General features: G+C 46.9%; 1 protein-coding gene across 9 annotated transcripts in view; it reads left to right on the top strand.

The window, feature by feature from the left end:
• SIPA1L2 (signal induced proliferation associated 1 like 2) overlaps positions 1-16858 on the top strand; it is a 212949-nt gene that overhangs the window by 165335 nt on the left and 30756 nt on the right. For 6 of the 9 annotated variants that reach the window (XM_087863121.1, XM_087863124.1, XM_087863119.1 and 3 more), the window contains 6 exons: positions 1978-2235; positions 4196-4291; positions 5823-5923; positions 6338-6441; positions 8496-8881; positions 15218-15442. In XM_087863121.1, the coding sequence (XP_087719247.1) occupies positions 1978-2235; positions 4196-4291; positions 5823-5923; positions 6338-6441; positions 8496-8881; positions 15218-15442 (1170 nt within the window). The remainder of the gene's footprint in view (positions 1-1977; positions 2236-4195; positions 4292-5822; positions 5924-6337; positions 6442-8495; positions 8882-15217; positions 15443-16858) is intronic. The other 3 variants (XM_045783693.2, XM_045783690.2, XM_087863125.1) reach the window with 2 other exon arrangements.

Raw genomic sequence — 16858 nt, 5'->3', positions numbered from 1 at the left:
TCAACACCATAAATGTATCTATCGCCTCCACAAGTTGCATTCCATCCTATGTCTGTACATATGTATCTCTTGACATAGACTTTTTTCACTCATCGAACTGGGCACTCTGTGGACATTTTAATCTGGTTTTACATGTCTTTTAGTTCTAGAGATTTTCCTGTATTGTTTTTTAATAATTTCCTCCCCACCTTTTGCCCCCTCTTCTCTTTCTGGTATCTCTGTTAGGTACACATTACACTTCTTGGATCAAACTTTAATTTTCAAATGCTTGCTCTCCTGTAATGTTTTGGGAGAGTTCCTCACTCTACCTTAGTCTTAGTGGACTTCTTTTGTTTTGAATTTTAGCTATCATGTTTTTAAATTTCAAAAGTTCCTTCTTATTCTCGAAGGATATGGTTGGTTGGTGAGCCTCCCTGCAGGGTGATTGGATGGCATACATCTAATTATATCTAATTACATCTCATTGTTTTTTCGCTAGAGGAAGAGCCTCATTCATCTTTGTAGGCTGAGCAGCATTCTGAAGCTGGATTTGGAGGAAGGGGGAATGACTCTAGGTCTCATTTTCCAGTAAGACTGTCATTTAAACTTTTGTTTTCAGCCATGCTCTCCTCTGTGCCTGGAGCCTGGATCCTTCAGGCAGGGTACCCCGGACCATTGCTGCTGCCCCCTAGAGGCAGGGGTGGTTATTGCCTGACTAGACCCTGGTACCATATGGTACTCATGGTGCCCAGGGTCAAACTTTTCCTTGTTCTTTCTTTTCTAAATCACCCCCTCCTCTTAAGCCTTCTTTCTCACTTTTGCCTCTTGTGGTACCTGGTGCTTCCAGACCCTGTGCCCCTTCGGGGTTGTGCAAGGGGAATGGTCTCATCTCGCCTTGTCTCCCTCTGCACACCCTTGGGTTTTTGCCTTCCTCTGCTCTGCTAAACCCTCAGCACTGTTCCATTTGCCTTCCATCTGTGATTGCTGTGGTTTAGAGTTTGGCTGTCTCAAGTTTTATAGATGGTCAAGTTTGGTTCTGTTTCTTGTTCTCCTCATTCTTACATGATGATTCTGAAAAGAGGCTGAAAATATTCCTCTACGATCTTGAGAATGTAAGTCTCCTTAAAGAACCGCACCTTACCCTGATTTCTCAGGGGGTGAATATTAGCAAGTTGCTGTGTTGACTCGAACATCTGGGGAGAGGCACCAGCTCTATCAACACGGCAAACTGGGATCATGTGCCCTGGCGCTCAGACTTGAAACTTACCCTGTCTTCTGTGTCCTTGCCATACCGTGCCGGCGGGTTTTGCAGGCTAAATTTGGTCAAGTGAATAGTGCTATTTGCACTGTGTAATTAATGAGAAACTTGAGAGATGTCTGGCTTAATCACAGTTTGAGGCTAACAGGTCTTACGTTCCCGACTGGGCATCTAAGCACATGAGAGGGCACTCCAGCAGATGACGTTTGGGGAACTGTACTGCTAGAATGACATGGTAACTAAGAATCCCACTTTGACCAGATGGGCACTCTGGTTTCCCCTTGACTGTGACGGCGTTTACTAATTTTGTTTTTCACTTTTCTCAGACTCAGTAGAAAAGGTGACCTGTGACTAATTCCTAGTTGTATAACTGTACTTCTTTTGAATCTGTCCAGCTTGTATATGAGGCATTTTTAACCTGTTCAAGTTTGTTTATTGCCCTGTGTTCAGTGTGTATGATTCCATGTATGCAAACTGGCTAAAGATGTGTTCGGGTCCAAGAAGTTTTCAGGTGACTTAGAGAGACAAGATATATGCACGTAATGCCTAAAGCGGTATCTGTCAACGTAACCAGAGCCCCAAGCACAATACTGGATGCTGCTGGTTCCCACTGGATCCCCATAAGCCTGGGATGCTCCTGGGGGTGGGTGGCTGTCCTCCGTCGTCTGTAAGCCCTGAGCAGCCATGCTGATGGCTCGGCACTGAGCCTCCCTGCTGACCCGCCGTCCTCCGCCCAACAGAGGGTGTTCGGAGCTCTGCCGGATCCCCATGGTGGAGTACAAGCTGGACAGCGAAGGCACCCCGTGTGAGTACAAGACGCCCTTCCGGAGGAACACCACGTGGCACCGCGTGCCCACCCCGGCCCTGCAGCCCCTGGCCCGGGCCTCCCCCGTCCCCGGCACGCCCGATCGGCTGCAGTGCCAGCAGCTTCTCCAGCAGGCCCAGGCCGCCATCCCTCGAAGCACCTCCTTCGACCGGAAGCTGCCCGACGGCACGAGGTAAAGCCTTTCCTCCGGGATGGCCCTTGCAAAACTCTGGGGTGAGAACTTGGCATTACAGGGGGGACCTTTTTATTTGGCTTGTTTCCGAGTCAGCTTGACCTGCACAAGTTGGCAGACGGGGCCACAAGGGCAGGCCCTGGATGTGGTGGTGCTTGGGATCTGTCCCACGCCTCGTCCAGCGGTGCTGCTGGTAACACGCAGGTCCTACCCAGACCCCCCACCCCCCACCAGCGCCGTGCTTTTCCCTCTTCTGGTCCTCCTGGTCACCTTCCTCCCTACACCTGCTTGGGCAAGACACCCAGAAGGGATTCTTCAGGAGCCTCTAGATAAGTGCAAGCAGTTTTGAATATAAATAAAACTGCAAAATCAGTGACTAAATCCCATCATCCTAATGTGTATAATATTTTAAGAGGTCCCAAGATCAGTAGCATTTCCTTGCTTTTTTTTCTTATTTTAAGCAAACTGGGTTAAATTTAAAATTAATTTTTCTTTTTTTTTAAGATTTCTATTTATTTTAGAGAGAGATTGAGAGAGAGAGTGAGTGGGGAGACGGGCAGAGGGAGGGAATCTTCAAGCAGAACTCCCCACAAAGCAGGGAGTCCGACACCGGGCTGGATCTCACAACCCTGAGATCGTGACCTGAGCCAAAACTAAGAGTCAGATGCTCAACTGACTGAGCCACTCAGGTGCCCCTAAAATTAATTTTTCGATGAGAGAATGCACTTGATAACAAGTGCATATGGCTTTAGAAGCTGGCGAGAATTTTTGGGTGCATAATTCGCATTAGGTAGTTTTAAGTGAACAAAATGGTAGATTTACTCTGTTGTTGTTAATTTCTACTGCTTTTCATTTTTTCATAACGTATGGGCCATGGAGACGCCATGAGTTCCCTCAAACTGGTTTGCCAGGCTCTGGTCTAATAGAGTGTTGGAAGCAAGGGTGCTGAGCCAGGCTGCTCACCTGATGATGCTACCTCGGCTCTTACTCCTCCTCTCCCACCTCCGATTTCCTCATCTGAAAAATAAACTTAGTAATAATAGAGACCTCTGCAGGGCATTATGAAGACGGACTCAATCAGTATTTGCAAACTGCTCAGAACCGTTCCTGGCACGTAGTAAGCCTATATAAAAGTATTACTGATAGTAAGATTAAAACATAAGGTCTTTCTCTGCTTTCTCCAGTTTACTCTTTACGGGTTGAATACAGAAAACAGTATTCCTTTAATTGGACATTAAATTATCTTGGCTCTGGGTCTTCTTCCTCAGAGGTCCGCTGAGTTTATAAACTCCCCATATTCAAAGAAGCACACATATGTAGCCCAGGTAGAGAGGAAGGGGTCTGCAGGGTCTGCAAAGCCTCCATTATTAAAGTAAAATTAGTAAATTATAGGGGAAAAAAAGACCTGGAGGGTTCTAGCAGCAAAATGGAAACTTGGCAAGCACATCTTTATCAGGTGGGTTCTCATGAGTATTACTTATTTTTGTGCATCTGAAATAAATAGGATTGCATCCAGTAGATGTGTGAAAATAAATGGTTTTGACAAATTTAGAGTTCTCTCTCTGCATAGGTTTTAAATACAGGACCAGAACGTGACTTGCATTAAGTTTTCATTGAGCAAGTAGTAGTATTGTTTTCCTAAGTCTGTATTCTGGTGGGTTCTATTGTGGTCCTTCCATATTTCGCTGGAGTCATTACTGTGCTTTAAATCTTCAGATGGTGAAGGCTTATTCCTGCCACATCTCTTTCCTGTAATAAACTTGCCAACCATGAGCCGCCCGATATCTCTGGCATCACCCATTCTTGTTCTGTTTGTCCACAGTCCATTCTGTTTCACTCTGAGAGGTGTATTTCTTCCTTTTCTTTGTGATTGTAAAGTGAGTGTATTTGCAAGATGAAACAGGCCAGGTCCTGACGTCGGCGCTCCGTAGCTACCTCTGTGCCCTGTTAATAATTCTAGTCACCATTTCAGAAGTTCACCCAGCAACCAGTCGTCCTCCAGCGACCCTGGGCCTGGCGGCAGCGGACCCTGGAGACCACAAGCAGCGTATGATGGGTACTTCTCAGTCTTCCCTCATTGCTGGCCCCTGGGTGGGACCTGGTCAGGGGCTCATGCAGAAATATTTACTGTGTGCCTGCTGTATCCAAGACCATTGGGGGGTTGTAAAAATGCCAGACAGGCTTTTAATAAGTCGCTTGTCACTTGTCCAGGCCAGAGAGCTCATCATTTCTGTGTAAGTAGAGCTCATTTGTCCATATTTGGAGCTTGCCTGCCTTTTTGTTTTTTGTTTTCATTTCAATAAGGAAAGTCTTTCTGAAAATGAAGGATTTGGGGACTCTACAGACAGTAGCCCTTGGGAGTTTTCCCCTCACTTAAATTGCCAACGAGGAGTAAATTTACAGCCCCTCTGGGAAGTGTGTCTTCTCCGAAACACAGCCCCAGATCAGAGAAGGCAAGTTTAGCATTTGGCCGTCTTTTCCTGCATCCTGTTTGAGAACAGTGCAAGGGTGCCTCTCACATGGGGCTGAGGACTGTCCCTTGGAGTGTGTGCATGCGTGTCCTGTCCAAGAGCCGGCAGCTCAGGTGGAGCCCGAGGACATCTGGGGACACAGAGATGCTGAATTGACAGATGCAGGAACTCAGGGGAAACATTCACAACTTGCAGGAGGAAAAGGTGCTCCTGGCAACATCGTTTGCCTGTATTGCTTTTAATTGAGTCTGGAGACTCAATGGCCAGGTCAGACGAGAAGTGTCTCCCTGGGGGAGCAGCAGCTTTCTGTGATGGCTCTCACAAGTGCAGAGGGAGACGTCTCTCCCTGGAACCCGCTGCCTTCTGGTCTGGGCTCAGAAGTAGATGTTGGCAGTCAAGCTACATGTGTTCCCTACCTTAGGTAATTGATGGATCTCTTAAAAAGAACTTAGAGACGTTTTTCTCAATTGAGTTGCATTTGAAAAGTAGAGGGTTTTGTTTGTTTTTTTAATCAGTGGAAAAGCCATTTCTGGCTTTTTCTGCAAACCAGGATCTATCACCGGATCCTTTAAGTAAGAATCACCTGGTAGTAGGAAGAAGTTTCCTGGGACTTCTTTCTTTTGTAAGATTATCTTGTCATATGCGGGGTTTCCATAAAACAGAGTCCACCCCGATGTAGTCTCGAGCCGGTCTGTCTTACTCTCTTTTCCTTAAAACATTTGCTATAAAGAACGGTCAGTGGCATGTACTCTCAGCACAAGAAAAAAAAAAAAAAAAAACAGAACAGAAGCAGTGAGCTCCTCGTTGGCTTCTTGGGGACAGCTTCTCTGACCCTAGACAGCCCTTCAGCTTCTTGGCATCGGCAGCCCTTTTGTGTCTGTAAATGGCTGTCATCCAGGTGCCTCTGTTGAGCCAGTGGGGAACCGAGAGTCCCCGATTCCAGGTGCTTGAAGCTTCTCTTGCAGGGCTGGGCCGGCAGACAGCGGCACTTCCTTTGGACGGAAGCAGGGTCTGACGAGGGGTTTCCCTGGGATGGCCCTCGCGGGAGCAGCACGCACAGGGGGTGGGCCAGGGGATGCCTGGCCAGCAGGCCGCTCAGCTCTGTGCTCTTTGCAGATGCCACTCTCCTCTGCTGCTCGAGCACCAGGGCGCGGGCCCTTTGGAGTGTGAAGGAGCCAGGGAGCGGGAGGACAACCTGGAAGGAAGCAGGCACCTGGGTAATGAGACACAAGGCTGGTCAGCTGGCCAGCCTTCCATCCTTCTCCCTGTTTTCTCCCATCCCTTGTCTGTTCATTCATTCATTCATTCATTCATTCATTCATTCTTTCGGGCATTCACCCCTTGGGTGAGCACCACCCTGCCCCAATGCCCGTGTGGTCGGCTGGGTCTCCCAGTGTCGCAGCAGACATGGTCATGGGTCATGGTACTTGTGGTGCCCATGGAAATGGAGCATTAACTTTATGGTAGTTGTTCTGTGGACTCTTGGGGGGTATCCACTGGTGAGACCAGAAAGTTCCAGAACCACAGTCCTATTCATTTCTACCAGACCATTTTGTTGTCTGGCTTCTGTGTTTGCTTTGCTCTTTCGTTAACACTAGAAACTAAATATTCAACTCTTCTTTATGTGACAGAAACCAAATGGCATGGCCCGCCCTCCAAAGTCCTGAGTTCCTACAAAGAAAGAGCCCTGCAGAAGGATGGAAGTTGCAAGGACTCCCCCAATAAGCTTTCCCACGTAAGTTCTTCATTCGCGGGCTAACGTCCCGCGAGGCCGTTCTGAGGCATCTCAGCACACCGTGTTAGCAGTCCTGCCAGGGACTCGCAGTGGAGGCGAGGCCAAATGATTAACGAAGCTAGGTTCCTTTTTTTCCTCCTCGAGTTATAAAGAACCTTAAAGGTCACACAGTAAATTACTGGCAAAGCCAAGATTATACGCTCAGCCTCTTGATCCTTGATACCCAGCGTAATAGTTACTAAATCACAATCCTATTTTAATCTGTGGACTATTCTCCCCCTTGTGGACATTACCCAGTGGTCACGGCTGGAAACCGAAGTGGCGTGTGTGTGGTTGGAGCGGCTCTGCCCATAGCTGGCCACTTCCTGTCCAATTCCAGATGGTTCCCGGTAATGCTAGCTAACTTACCGGGACGCAGTGCTCCAACCAGGCCCGGCACGTGGCTCGCGGTCATTTGCACGGGGTGTATCATTTACTCTTCATTTACTCTTTACCCGCTGGGTGACCTTACAGGCCACCATCGCTCAATGAAGCAAAACTTTCTTTCAGACGTGAAAACATGAATTGTGGGCCGTTGCCACATAAAGCCAACATTTTAAAGTAGCTTCGTTTTGTTTTGTTTATAATAATATTTTTTATTCTATTATGTTAGTCGCCATACAGCACATCCCTGGTTTCTGATGTAAAGTTCCATGATTCATTAGTTGTGTATAACACCCAGTGCACCATGCAATACGTGCCCTCCTTACTACCCATCACCAGCCTATCCCATTCCCCCACCCCCCTCCCCTCTGAGGCCCTCAGTTTGTTTCTCAGAGTCCACAGTCTCTCATGCTTCATTCCCCCTTCTGATTACCCCCCCTTTCTTTATCCCTTTCTTCTCCTATTGATCTTCCTAGTTCTTATGTTCCATAGTAGCTTAGTTTTGCAGACTTGCAGGGGAAGAAATTTTATCATTTCCTGGCTTTGTTGCTTTTTCCCTCTTCCTTCAGGAGTTCTTGACGAGCTGCACAGCCAGGGGTGGGGAATGCGTGTGACGTTCCTTCCCTTAGCGCTGTCGGGACCTTGTCTTGAGTCAGCCTGACGGTATCCATAGAATTCCACCTTTACAAATCTCTAACGGTGGTTTAAGCAAAGAAAGGCAGGGGTAGGAGTAGACCTGGAGAGTATCAATACATGCTAAAAAGGTCCAGGGCCGGTGGGTGTGCATAAGGAGCTGATGGGGCGACGTGAAGAAGAAAAGCCAAGCCGCTTTGCGATAGATCAGGGCACGCTCTTGTCCTTGTGATCCCGTCCTTCGCTGACGCTTCAGGCCTTGTCCGTGTTCCCAGGCTGTGCAGAGGAGCCGTGTCTGTAGGGGCACCTCTGTCAGATGGGGGCATTTTTCTCTTCCAGGGACCACAAAGAGAGCCCCTGCTCATTAGCACCTGGGCGCCCGGGGACTTGGGCTCTCTCAGAGAAGTCACTTACACGTACGCTGCGCTTTGCAGCTGCAGGACGTTACAGGGTATCATCTTGCTGGGGGCACATAGGAATCATCCAGGCTCAGCGTTAGGAGCACAGGGGGGCTAAGTGGCGGGACGATATCATCCCACTGTGGTTCAAGCCCGAGTCCTCTGCCCACACCCAGGGCTGGCATTGTCATTTGTCACAGGAGAATTTTCTTGATAAAAGGCTGCTCTCCTCCTTTATTTAATTTCCATGTGCTTTCCCAGTTTGTATAACATGTGTTGATTATTTTGTGATTAGTGACAACGTGGTAATACTTCCGTGCTTCGGGCACGAATCGTTGAACAGAGTCTTGAGAAGACTCCCATTTAACTTAAAATGAATTATGAGAGGAATTATAAATCTGGGACTTCTGCATCCAATCGGGATTTTTTTTTTTTTTTAAAGCAAATTTCCTCATTGTCTCACGTTGAAGAGCGAGTAGAAAGGGCTCAGGTGCGATCATCTGGTCTGCAGCTTTGTGAGTCTGGGTGAACTAATCGTCTTCATAAAGAAGCAGAGTATGGGATCCGTCTGAAGCCTTTCCATTTCTCTTTCTTCCCAAGATTGGAGACAAAAGTTGCTCCAGCCACTCCAGCAGCAACACGCTGTCCAGTAACACGTCCAGCAACAGCGACGACAAGCACTTTGGGTCTGGCGACCTGATGGACCCGGAGCTGCTGGGGCTGACCTACATCAAGGGGGCCTCCACAGACAGCGGCATCGACACGGCCCCCTGCATGCCCGCCACCGTCCTGGGCCCCGTGCACCTGGCGGGCAGCAGGTCAGGGATCCACAGCCGCACCGAGCAGTGGGCCGACTCCGCCGACATCGTGGGGCCCGAGGACGAGCAGGCGAAGATGTTCACGGTGCACAGCTACGGGCCAGCCATCTCAGGCAGCACGGCCGACGGCAGCATGGGTGACCTCAGCGAGATCTCGTCCCACTCCAGGTCAGTGCCCTCGCCCAGTGGGCCACCACCTGCGGGTGCCCCTGGGGTGCTGCAGGGGTCAGGGAGGGGCCTGAAACGGGAGCAGCGAGGTAGCTTGTCACCCGGCCGCCCAGCCACCTGACTTCAGGTGAAGTTCTTATTTCAGAAGTCTGTGAAATTACCACGCCAGTAAGTCACTTGCGTGGCTGTTCACTTCACCTCCTCTTTAATCTGGAGAGAGAACTACACACAGATATTAACTGCTCAATTTAATCTGTTCTTTAATTTTTAGGAGAAGCGGACAGAAGCTGGACAGTACTCGGGTTGTAGCACCTGGTAATTGGGGGGGGCTCTGCATTGTCTGTGCGTAATTCCCTCCGATGAAAGCAGTGCCCGCGGCTTCTGTGTTCCGAGGGCCCCTTACAAAAAGGGGGAACCCGAGGTCTGAAAGTACATTCAGATTACCAGTTCAGTTTGTTTTTTTTTTAAATAAAGACGATCTAAATGTATAGGAATTGTATTCAAAGTGCAGATGTTTAATACACAGTTACAAGTAGTTTTAAACTCTTACGTGATGTATGTCTGTACGACGGTTTTAAAACTTCTATACTTTGTGATTTCTGCTGTCAGAGATGAGACAAAAATCCGTTTGTTCAGGTTTGGCTGTGGACAGAATTTAACCCCTACACACTGACTCCCTAATTTCCCTTCTTGTCTGCAAGGCTTCCTAACTCAGCTCCTGGTTACTGTCGGGCTTTTCCCCAGAGCCCTTCTCAAGGCCACTGCTGCCCCTGGACCTTCTCCCTTCCTTCCACAGCCACCGCTGGGGGCAGAGACTTCATGGGGTCTCGGCTTGAAGCCACGATGGGCAACCCCATATGCAATCAGTGGGCAGAAACAAGAGGAGCTGCGGTCCCGTTCTCAAAGCCAATGTGCAGAACATTTTGGCTCCTTCCCCTGGAAGTCATGGAAAATTATTTCTGTGAAACTTGCACATGTGTGCACATACTCACTACTTCTGTTCTGCTTTTCTTGTCCTGTGTGGCTCACACCTTCATCGGTGTCTTCCTTACCGTTCGTGTCAGTCGAGGGTATTTATGTTACAAGTCAAACTCCCCACAAATCAGTTCACACGACAAAGGCAGTATTTCGGCCCCTGTCACTGAAAAGTCCCAGAAGTTCAAGGTTCTGTTTGCTGCTCACATGATACCACCTAAGACTGGATCAACCTCCATCGTTAAGCTCCACAGGCTAGCTCTTGACATCTCAGTGGGCCCCCCTTGGTTGAAAATGGCCATATCACCTGCAGGCCCCCGAAGTCCATGGTCCAGTGTCTACAGGAAAGTGTGGTTCTTCTCCAGTTCGGCAAAAATGCTTCCACCCCCATCTCCACATTATCTCCTCACATCCCCTTGGTTTTACCACTGTGGTGGGGGCACCTCTGTCTGAGGCAGGCAGTGCCCCCCCCCCCAGCTGGGGCGGCTCCCCTCTCCACCCCCGAAGGTGAAGACAGCTGCTTCCCCAGAAGAAAATCGGGTATTGTTTCACCAAGAGAAAGGGGAGTGGATGCCAGACGGGGAAATCCTAAGGGTCTGCCCACACTCAGTCTCCTGTTGGGGCAGAGGGAGCATAGGATATGGAGATTATTTTCAAAATAGATGTTCTTACTACTGTTTACCAGTTCTCTTCAATAATTTGACTTAAAATATGGTTAGTGATAAATAACTGATATAACATAGAAGTATTAGCAGGGACTTCAGTTACCTGGGTTATTCCTATCCAACTTCTGGGACAGTTGAAAACTGGGCATACTATAGAAATCATCTTGGGGTTTTATACCATCCTAATGTCTTGTTTGGAGTTTACAAGTTTTGTAAAACAGCTGACTTCAGGATACCTTGTTAGACAAATGTAATGGGCATCGCAAATAGAATTTTGTAGCACTATTAAGGAAGATTTCTGGAAGCTGCTTTGAGAGCACATTCATTTATAAATAGAGGTAGGGATATTTATAGGTATTTGAAGTAGATTTTCTTGAATACCTTAACCACTCATTAATTTAATGGGTGAGGCTATTAGAAAGTATATAAAAGTGGGAGATTGAATTTCTGATTCATTTTACTGTTGTCTACCACTTTAAACTGAATGTGTGCACAGCTGTTGTGGAAATGATATATGGTGAGGGACTGGAATCCTTTACCACCTGGCTGGGGTTTTCTTGTGGTTCTTAGCGGATGGTGACTTTGCAGCCCCGTTTCAACTTACATTGTAGGCTTTTGCTCAGTATGAAATTCAGTCATTAAATTGAGTCTTTTGAATACTTCCTTCTGTCCCCTGACCTGTGCAGGAGAACTAGCGAAAATAAGACTTAAAATATTTTGAATTTTTAAAAAACTTAAAATTCTTAAAAATTGTTATATTTATGTATGTATAAAATATAAGTATTTTATCTTGAAATACGTTAAGCATTAAATATATTGATACTTTACCTTTAAAGTATTTACAATAAGATTTAAAGTCTCTGCAGGTTGAGGTAAAAGGAATTTTACTCATGAAAGCTTCCGTCAGATTCTCTAGGCCCTGAAGGGCCAGTGCCCCGACTGGGGTACGTGTGTCCACGATGACAGAATCACCAGCCCCTGCATTCCTCTTCCATATCTGTTCGGGCTGGTGCATGGTCACCTGGGAGGTGAGGCCCAGTGCCCAAGGGTCTGGGTTGTGACTGGGAGTAGCCCAAGTAGCAGAAGGAACAGAATAAACTCGTTGTAGGGACTGACACCAGGGCTCACTGCCCTGGCCGAGGGCACAGCCCAGCCCCCTCGCACTCTGGATCCCATCCCCTGTCTTACTTTCTGGTGAGCACTCAGCCCTGGCTGAAATGGTTTGTGCTTTCCATGCATCTCCCCACACAGGACTGTAGCTTACTGGTGCCTCCCTCCACTGGAACGTCCCAGAGGCCGGAAGGCGCTTGGCCTGTGTTGTTCACTGTGTATCCACAGCACCTAGGACGCTTGTCTGCACATGGTGGGCCTTGGGCTCCTTGGGAAATGAAGGAGGGCATACAGGAAGAGTGCTTAGTCAATGCTTACTGACTGAGTCCATAAACCTGCTGGGGGTTTCTCCTGGAGAAGTGGGAGGCATGGGGGATCAGCCGTTCCCAGGTGTGATTTTCAGGAGCCCAGATCAGTGCATGGCATGTTCTTCATACTCAGATTTGGCTCTTGTACCACCAGCCCTACCAGCCCCAGCGCCCACGTGCTTACTGCCCAGCAGCCATCCAGGAGGGAAGCAAGCACGGAGTTGTGTATGTGGTAGGATTCCGGAATCGGGCTGAGGGAAACGGAGGACTTAAAACTCTTTAGGACAAGCTTCTGTGGCAGGTGGGGGGAGGGGTGTGCGGGAGTCATCCAGAGAGCAGGACGAGCACGGATGCAGCCTGCTGTCTCTGCTGCTTGGACCTTCAGTAACCCACCACCTCTTTTCTTTCCTTTCTGCGAGGGCAGGACACTAAGATAAGAGCTCAGAACACAAAGCAGGATTCGTATCAGCCTAACCAAGGTTTTGCAAGGTGAAATGAATCAACTGCAGAAAATAATAATAATTTCATGTTCTGACTGTCCTGCAAAATGACTCATATCATCTCTTGTTTATCATTATTCATACCCTTTTCTTAGTAGCAGGGATTAGAACTTGGAGGTGAAACTCGAAAATAAGAACTTTAGTCTAGAAGGAAAGGCTTCATGAAAAGCTTACTGCCAGCATTCTAGAATATTTACCCGTTTCAGAGAAAACTTTTATAACGATGTTACTGCTGCTAGGCATAGAGTTTTGCCATATTGCTTATCAAATTGATTCAGCAAATTTGTTCTTGGAGTCTAAAAGTTTATTTATTTTCTTTAGTAATCTCTACACCCAGCGTGGGGCTCAAACCCACAGACCCGAGACTTTCTTAGAGTTTAAGGTTAAATATTTTACTCTTGTGGTAAAAGACAGTTTTAATTCAATGTCTGAATTAGCAGAATAACTTTTAGAAAATGAAAGGAAAAGCACGTAACAGTTTCTGACCGTGCTATCACTATTCGCAATACATTCTCAAAATACATGTTCATTTTGGTCATTTCAGCGGGACGTGTGAGTGGCTTACGTAGCATGTTAACTTTCCCAGACTTGGGGAACGCTAAGACTTTAACTATAAAACATGTCAGGGATAATCAGAGGCTTTAGGTACCTGATGCTCATGCTGGCTAAAGGCAATGCATGGTCCTTCACTGGGCTCTGAATGGGGAAACTGTTGTCATTAGCGTTACTGGGGAGCAGTTGGGAAATTAGAATTTGGACTATATATTAGGTGATAGCACTGCATTAATGTGTGATTTCCTGAGTGTGATAGTCATGTTGTTACCATATGGGAGAATGTGTGTAACTAATTCTCGAGTGGTTCAGAGGAATATTTCAGGTAGAGAGAAATAAGGCAGATGCGTAGCAAGATATGAACAGATAGTGGCTGTAGGGGAAGGATATATGGGCGTTATTCTACTATTTTTATACCTTATCCCCAGATCTGAAGTTTTTCAAAATGAGCAGCCTAAGGGGAAAATATCCAAGCCTTCAGACCCCATTACCCGGATGTGGAGCATTCCCTTGCCGGGTGTGGCTCCCAGTAAATGAAGAGAGCTCATTAGCTCCCTTGCTTAGTCCTTACTTCTTCCTTGGTAGCTTGGGCATGGGAAGGCAAACATCTCCCCCCAGAGTCCACAGTCTAGAGCCCAGACTGGAGTTGCTTTGAGTCCCACGCAGGAACGCCAGACCTACCACCAGCAGCTGAGTGACTTCATAGTGCTAAATGAGGTGTTTTATTTGTTTTGTTTTGTTTGTTAATTTTTCAGATACCACAGTGTCTCCCGCTATGTAAATCCTCAAAAATGAGTTGGTTTATTTTGTTACCCTACTTCCTTTTGAACATTTAAAACAAGTCCATTTTAATAACCACTTTTTTTTTTTTTTTTTTTTTTTTTTTTTTACTGCCTGGATCGTATGATACTTGCTTGATTATGTAGGTTTTTCAGAAAGGTATGTGCTTATCAGGGGTTTCAAAATAAGGTTACATTTCATCATACCAGGAGGCCTACCATAATTTAAACATCTAAATTTTTTCATTTTGTAAAGTCATCCCCTGACCTCTAGTCTTACCCATTTTCATAAAATGTTATATTGTCAATCTTCCTGAATTAAAAACAGTCTTTAGGCTTTTATATTTCTAGAGGTGGTTATACAGTCAGTGGGGAGTCCTGGCCTTAGTTTAACCACTGGCTTTAAAAATATATATTTTTTGTTTTAGGGATTTACATTTTATTTTGTTGCTGTTGTATCATGTGGTCATACAGCGAACATGCCCACAGCCACCAGATACGGAACTGGCATCTCTGTGTCAGAAGATCCCCGTGTCCTGCCCACCCGCAGCCCCTTCCCTTCTTCCTCGAGGTAGCCACTAACTCACTTTCCTGATCGTCCTCCCCTCGTGTCTATGCATTGTTTAAGGAACTGAATATGTATGTTTCTGAACAACGCTATTTTGCCTGTTTATAAACGTCCTTTAAAAATGGAATCACTCTTGCTTCTTTTTCTGCATGATAGGTTCAGCAGAGTTGTTTGCAGGCTCAGTTCATTTATTCATGGCTTATTCCCTTATCCATTCTCGTCTATTGATTGGCCGTCCATTTCACTACTAAAGATTCAGGTTGCACCGTTGGGGACCTATTAAGATCGGCCCTCCTGTCCACACTGTTTGTAGTTGCACACGTGCAGGGGTTTGTCTGCAGTGTCCACTGAGGAGCGGAATTGCTGGGTCACACGCCGTGCAATGCACACCTTTGCAGGTCATGCCCCGACTGCCTTCCAAACTGTCTGACACACATTTCGCTCCTACCAGCAGTGGGAGGGCACCTGTGGCTCCCCAGCCCGGCCCACACTGGCCACTCACTGTCTGACGCCCCCATGGTTGCCGATGTGGTGAGTGTGCCGTGGCACTCTCTCGTGGTTTACACTGGCATTTTCCTGGCAGCAGCCGAGATCGAGCACCTTCTTTTGGGTTTCTCGTTTTTTGAAACATCAGTTTAAGTATGTTGCTTGTGTTTCTATCTGATTTTCCTCTGATTGTTTTTAACATCCTTCCAGCCACAGGCATGCAGCAAGCATCCTTAGCCCATGGACAGTTAGGCATTCTAACAAGGCCCGTGGTGGAAGGACGGCTGGGTCGGCCTCGTCCCCGGGGTGACGCGCGGTGGCTCCGAATCCGGAGACATGCCAGCACTGCCGGAATCTGGTTGTATGACAGCTTTTGTCTGTTTTTCTCCCCAGTGGTTCACACCATTCAGGAAGCCCCTCAGCTCACTGTTCCAAAAATAGTGGGTCTCTGGATACATCCAAAGTCTACATCGTGTCTCACAGCAGTGCCCAACAGGTCCCCGGGTCCGTGTCCAAGCCCTACCACAGGCAAGGGGCAGTGAGCAAGTACGTCATCGGCTGGAAGAAATCGGAGGGCAGCCCGCCGCCCGAGGAGCCCGAAGTGACTGAGTGTCAGGGGTAAGGTGGCCGGCGGCTCGTCTCTAGGCGACCTTACGCACTGTGGGGATTGACTAAACACATGTATTTTTCCACCCACAGAAATGTATTTTCTGAAAAGGAGTAATCTAGAAACATCTCTGTAAAACTTCTTAAATGTTAGCATTTATGTTTCTCTTTGCAAGTCTTCTCCTTCCTTGACGGTTCATATAAAATCAAAAGAAATCCCTGTTCTTTATTCTTACATCCAAAAAGCTGCCTGCAACAGAAAAGTCATGGTAATGTGCTATTGATGGTGCGACCATACAGCCTGTAAATAAACAAGTTCAAGGACAATTTGAATTCCCACAGAGTCCGTGAGTGTGTTTCTTAAATTTGTTGTGTAAGTGACATCATCAAAGTAAAAGTAGTCTACCTAATTTTAACATGACTTTGGTTTCCCTTTCAGTTGTTAGGTTTTATGGGGACAGGTAGGGAGGGATGTTATGTACCTGTTTGAAAAAAGAAAAAAAGCACCGATAATCCATTTTATAGCACATGTGGAAACTATGCTGCTGTCTCTTTGAAAAGACAGGTAAAGAAATCACATTTCAAGGACGTAAAGCAAGGGCGGTCAGAGCTATTTCGCCGTGCACTTGCTTATTTTTGAAAGGACAGCCTTAAGGAAAAAAAACAAAAACAAAAAACCTCCCGTGCACCAAATTATGAGGTCCCTATGTTCAGCTGTGTCCGCAAGTACCGTCCGCACCCGCACGTGTGGAGGGTGCCCCGGGGGCTGCAGTGATTGTCGGAGAGATCTTCTGGATCTTAACCTTGGTTGTTGAATTAGTATCACTTTTTCCCTGAAAAAAATGATCCCACTTCTTAAATAGGAGAGCCTGATACTGCTTTCTCAATTAATTAATTAATTAATGCCGAAACTGAACATGGAATCTTTTTGTTAAAAAAAAAAATCATGTCAACAATTGCAGATGAGTTATTTAGAAAGGAATTTTATAATGATAACCACACTTTTTGACCATAAATGCAAGTTCCTAATGGTAACATTGGTATTTCATTTTTTTTATTTAATTATGTTAGTCACCATACCGTACATCCCTAGTTTTCGACGTAAAGTTCCATGATTCCTTGGTATTTCTGCCACTTTAATACGTTCCAAGCCTTTTAAGTTGTGTGTGCAAGCTCTGTTGGAGCAGAGGGCTCTCTCGAAGAGTCAGGGAAGGGCGACAGGTGCCTGTGTGGACATTTTTCTCTCCAGAGCCCCCTAGAGTTTGTGCGTTTTAACACAGGGGTGTAATGGCACTGACTTTCAGTCAAAGAAGGACGACCTCAGGGGCATTGTGAGGAAGGGGTTTGCACATCTTAGTAGCAGAGCAGTTACTCCCCCTCATCACATAAGGTTGTCTGTGTGGTGGGCCAGGTGTCTGTGTGGTGGGC

The sequence above is a fragment of the Ursus americanus genome, chromosome 6 (assembly GCF_024610735.1).
Source record: "Ursus americanus isolate L20-20 chromosome 6, mUrsAme1.1.p, whole genome shotgun sequence".
NCBI lineage: Eukaryota > Metazoa > Chordata > Mammalia > Carnivora > Ursidae > Ursus > Ursus americanus.
Note: the sequence above shows the minus strand (reverse complement) of the source record. Positions and strands in the feature narration are given on the sequence as shown.